The sequence below is a fragment of the Plectropomus leopardus genome, unplaced genomic scaffold (genome assembly GCF_008729295.1).
Source record: "Plectropomus leopardus isolate mb unplaced genomic scaffold, YSFRI_Pleo_2.0 unplaced_scaffold29108, whole genome shotgun sequence".
NCBI classification, from domain to species: Eukaryota; Metazoa; Chordata; class Actinopteri; order Perciformes; family Serranidae; genus Plectropomus; species Plectropomus leopardus.
Window position 1 is genome coordinate 96 of NW_024631722.1, and position 5142 is coordinate 5237.

The 5142-nt window shown below is 44.7% G+C and overlaps 1 protein-coding gene across 1 annotated transcript; it reads left to right on the plus strand.

Moving 5' to 3' along the window:
• Nucleotides 1-386: 386 nt before the first annotated feature.
• On the plus strand, nt 387-5101 carry LOC121938306 (dynein axonemal heavy chain 5-like; the record flags this gene model as incomplete). The annotated part of the gene is made up of 11 exons (XM_042481569.1): nt 387-503; nt 599-688; nt 803-937; nt 1074-1175; nt 1574-1741; nt 2222-2428; nt 2840-2932; nt 3017-3253; nt 3971-4036; nt 4694-4834; nt 4970-5101. Coding segments are annotated over exons 1-11 (1488 nt in total), but the record flags the coding sequence as incomplete, so codon positions are not given.
• Nucleotides 5102-5142: the final 41 nt, after the last annotated feature.

Here is a 5142-nt window from a genome sequence, read left to right on the forward strand (position 1 = left end):
GGACGCCATCTGGATCGAAAACCTGAACTCAGTTCTGGACGACAACAAAACTCTGACGCTGGCGAACGGAGACCGAATCCCCATGGCACCCTGCTGCAAGGTGACATCACAGCGTCTGTCTGTCTGTCTCTGTGTCTTCTCTGTGTCCGTCCATCTGTCTGTCTCGTTTTATGTCTCTGCACTGGTTTTGCGTTGCTGGGTGATGTTGTGATCTGAGCCAGAGGACGTTCAGAAACTCAAACCGCGTCACACAGAAAGACCGTGATTAAGCCTCTGTGTCTTCTGCGTCCATCATGTTTTCCGTGTCTTCTCTGTCTTTCCTCCAGATCGTCTTTGAGCCCCACAACATAGACAACGCGTCCCCGGCCACCGTGTCCAGGAACGGCATGGTGTTCATGAGCTCGTCGGTGCTGGGCTGGACTCCCGTCCTGCAGGCCTGGTTACAGAAGCTCCCGGAGCAGCAGGCGGACGTCCTGAGAGCCTGTTTCACCTGCTGCTACCAGGCGAGGACCACAGACAGACGCTTTTTAAAAAGGTCTTCATGTGCACTGAAGGGCTACAATCACATGAAAATGTGCTGTCTGTGTCCGTCCTGCAGGACTTGTTGGACTTTGTCTCCACTGCCGTGTCTCCGAAGATGCAGGTGTTGGAGTGTATGTACATCAGACAGACGATTGACCTGCTGCAGGTGCGACTGCAAAAACACAATCCTGAAGTTTAAGGTTTAAGAAACACAAAAAATCCTCCTCTTTCATTCTGTTGAGTTTTTGTTGATGTATTTTTTTTACGCTTTTGTGTTCAGGGTTTGCTCCCTGCGGCGGAAGACAAACAGGGTTGCCATGGTGACGTGGGTCGGCTGTTTGTGTTTGCAGTGATGTGGTCTCTGGGCGCCGTGCTGGAGCTGGACGACAGAGCCAAGATGGAGGCCTTCCTGAAGGTGCGTGCGTGCGTGCGTGCGTGCGAGCGTGCGTGCGTGCATATGTGTGTGTGTGTGGCTCACTCTGACTCCCTGTAGGGGGCGTCAGAGCAGGGCGTGTCCTCTAAAATGTCTCGTCTGTTGTTTGTGCTCGCAGAGCCACAGCTCGTCTCTGGACCTGCCGCAGACTGAGGACGACCAGACCATCTTTGAGTTCACCGTCAGTGAGCAGGGACACTGGGAGCACTGGTCCAACAAGGTCTGTGGACGCTGAGGACAGTTATTAACCCTGCACATGCTGTTAAAAACATGTCTCCTCCACACTGACAAACACCGACTGGTTTTCCGTGCAGGACTTTGACTTAACAATGAACTGATTTGATTTCTGTGGCTAAAGCTCAAGAATTCATACACTAATTATGACAAAATTTCACACCAACTTCCTATAGGACGTAATGATGAAGTGATGACATTTTATGCCCATTTTATGCCCTTTTTTGCCTATTTTTTACCCATTTTATGCCCTTATCTCAGAGACAGAAGGGGAGACATTTGGTCAGATACTGATTAAAAAAGTAAAACACCTCTGGGTGCTGGATTTTTAATCTCAGCGCAGCCTGAAATCTGTCCTCTGTATTTACTGTTGTCATGACGCAGGTCCCAGAGTACGTCTACCCCAGAGACCACGTCCCAGACTACTCGTCCATCCTGGTTCCCAACGTGGACAATGTGAGGACGGACTTCCTGATGCAGACCATCGTGAAGCAGAGGAAGGCCGTGCTGCTGATCGGAGAGCAGGGAACCGCCAAGACCGTCATGATAAAAGTGAGACACATGGAGACAGGAGGGACTCTGAGGGACGCTTTTTTTTCCTTTTTAACGCCCGGACCCACATCTGTTTTTCAGTGCTGCACCTTCACCAAACATTTAACCCTCTGAAAAAAAGAAGAAGAAAAAAAACATAATGAGCAACTTGGAAAGAAATTCAAATTGCAAAAGCTGAGTAAAAGATGAAAAAAGTAACCTAAAAACTGAACTTTTTTTGACAATTTCAAGTTTTTTGGGGATTTTTATTTTTTATTTTTTGTCATTTAATTTTTTTTTTTTCATTTTAAAGATATTTTAAGGATTTCTGGGGGTGTTTCTTTCCTATTTTTTCTTAATTTTGAGCTGTTTTGGGGGTGTTTTTATAATTTTGACTTTTGGGGATGTTTATTTCCTTTTTTAGTAATTTTCAATATTTTTTTTAGATTTTTAATAATTTTGTTCATAATGCTCCGTGCGTCTCTGTGGCGCCCCCCGCAGGGCTACACCAGTAAACTCGACCCGGAGCTCCACCTCAGTAAGACGGTGAACTTCTCTTCGGCCACGCTGCCCGGCATGTTCCAGAGAACCATCGAGAGCTACATCGACAAACGCATGGGCGCCACCTACGGGCCGCCGGCGGGACGCCGCATGACCGTCTTCATCGACGACATCAACATGCCCGTCATCAACGAGTGGGGAGACCAGGTCGGCCTCAGGCGCTCTCTGATTGGTCGCCTCTCTTTCTGTTTAATATTAAGTTAATATTAGGGGTCGACAGATTATCTACCCGCAAATTTTCGGGGCCAAAATTTGGCTTTTTAGTGATGAGATATTTTTATTTATGAAGTTTTGTCTCGGAGTTTGCTTTATTCCAAATTCTAAATATTGACAAAAATATTTTTTCCGATTTTATCGTAAATGCACATCTGTTGGAAATATCAGTTATCGGTCTCATTGATTACTAATGATCATTATCGGCCCTGAACAACCAATATCGGTCGACCCCGAGTTAAAAGGATGAAGGAGTCTTCGTGATTTTATTTGATGTTTTTACGTCTCCACCTCAGTAACCAATCGCATGCCAGAGCTCAGCTTGTCCCGCCCCTCTCTCCTCAGATAACCAATGAGATTGTGCGTCAGCTGATGGAGCAGGGAGGTTTCTACAGTCTGGACCGTCCCGGAGAGTTCATCACCGTGGTGGACGTTCAGGTAACGAGAGAGCGAGTCTCTGTTAAAAGACGCGTCGAGATTCTTCTCTAAAATCTCTTTTGTTTGTGTGACGACCTTCATCAGCTGGTGGCGGCCATGATCCACCCGGGCGGCGGGCGGAACGACATCCCGCAGCGCCTGAAGAGGCAGTTCTCCATCTTTAACTGCACGCTGCCCTCCAACTCCTCCATCGATAAGATCTTCGGCACCGTGGCTCAGGGCTACTTCTGCCCCGAGAGAGGGTTCCCCGCCGCCGTCTGCGAGCTCGCCGCCGCCCTCGTTCCTACCACCAGACGGGTGTGGCAGGCTGTAAAGGCAAAGGTGAGAAACACTGAACTCAACGGGCCTTTATTAGAGACGGGCGTCTATATGGGACACAAAACCTCCTCAGCAACAAAGAAAATAATCAGATTATTAATTTAACGTTTTGAAACCTGAACAGATTGTTTTTATTTTACTCAAAAACATGAGAAGCATCAAATAAATGAGCGACAGAAGAAGAAATGACCCAGAGGTGAGCAAGAAATCTGTGAAAATACAAAAAAATTACCTGAAATTATAAAAAAAGAAATTATCTAAAAAAAAAAAATAAAAAAAAAAAGCTCAAAAAATTCAGTAAAATGATTTTAAAAATATAGCTATGATAATTATGAATATGTCTGCTGGACATTTTTCCAGAGCTTTTTTAAAAATAGTCTTCTGCATCTACCTATATCGTTTTTTTGCGTCTCTCTTGTTTACTGTCAGTAACACCGTCTTCTTTGCCATGGTAACCAGAGCGAGCCTCTAATAGAGACAGGCCTTTAAGTGTGTCGCCACAGCGGCACAGATAAAGGGACGGGCCTTTTATTTGGGACGAGGCTTTTATTTTATGTTTTATAGTATTAAGAGCTGAAAATTTAATTTGTTTCCTTTTTCTTTAATTTTGTTTCTAAAACATTTTTACATTTAGTTTGTGCCTCCGTGGCTGTAACACGCTGACACAAGTAAATTTGATTTCTGTGTGCTCATTTTTGTTTTTGCTGGTGTTTAAATCAGATGTTACCGTCTCCGGCCAAGTTTCACTACATCTTCAACCTGAGGGACCTCAGCAGGATCTGGCAGGTAAAAATCTCACCGTCATCTTTTTCTTTTCGCCTTTTCACTCCGACAGCACAAACTCAACACCTCTTTTTTCTGTCGTTTATTTATTTACAGTCAATAATAAATATAACAGTTCAGAATATTTCCACTTTATGAGTCTCTCTAGTTTTTACTACAAACTACATCCAGAGGACGGAGCTGCAGCTTTACCATCATGTGAACGCTTTTATTTTGATATTCCAGTGTGATTTCCCTCTGCTAAAAAACGTCTACAATTAAAGTTTTAAATGCAGTAGTTTTACTTGTAATAAAGTATTTTTACATTTTAATATTTCTTTACACAAAAAGAAATAAATCTGTTCTGTTTTTCTGTTAATTTAAGCATGAAACTTTTGTTTTGTTTCTTTCTCACTCACACTGTTGTTTTTAATTATTGCTGAGTCGTGAGTGTGTGTTATTCATTATTGCTGAGTCACGAGTGTGTGTTGTTAATTATTGCAGAGGTCATGAGTGTGTGTTTATTTTTGCTGAGTCATGAGTGTGTTGATTATTATTGATAAGTCATTAGTGTGTGTATTGTACTATTGCTGACTCATGAGTGTGTGTTGTTAATTATTGCAGAGTCATGAGTGTGTGTTGTTTATTTTTGCTGAGTCATGGGTGTGTGTTGTGTTTTAGGGGATCCTGACAGTGGTGTGTGACGTGTGTCAGAGCCCGGAGCTCCTCGCCGCTCTCTTCCATCATGAATGTTGCAGAGTGATCGCCGACCGATTTGTCGACGCCGGCGACAGACGAACCTTCAACGGCATCATGGAGAAGGTGTGTGTGTGTGTGTGTGTGTGTGTGTGTGTGCGTGTGCAGACACCTCAAATAAAACAATGAAAGTCATCCGTCTGACAATCTGACGTCAGTCTGCACAGCAGCTTCATGTTTTTAACCCTTCTCTCTCCTCAGATCACAGCAGAGGATCATGGGAAAGCTCTGACTGAGCACGCTCAGTGGGACAGTCTCTTCGTGGACTTCCTGCGTGAAGCTCCGGAGGCGACGGGAGACGAACCGGAAGACAGCGAGCTGGAAGCTCCGAAGGTCCTCAGCTCAGAGAGGACACGTTCAAATATGTCCTCCTG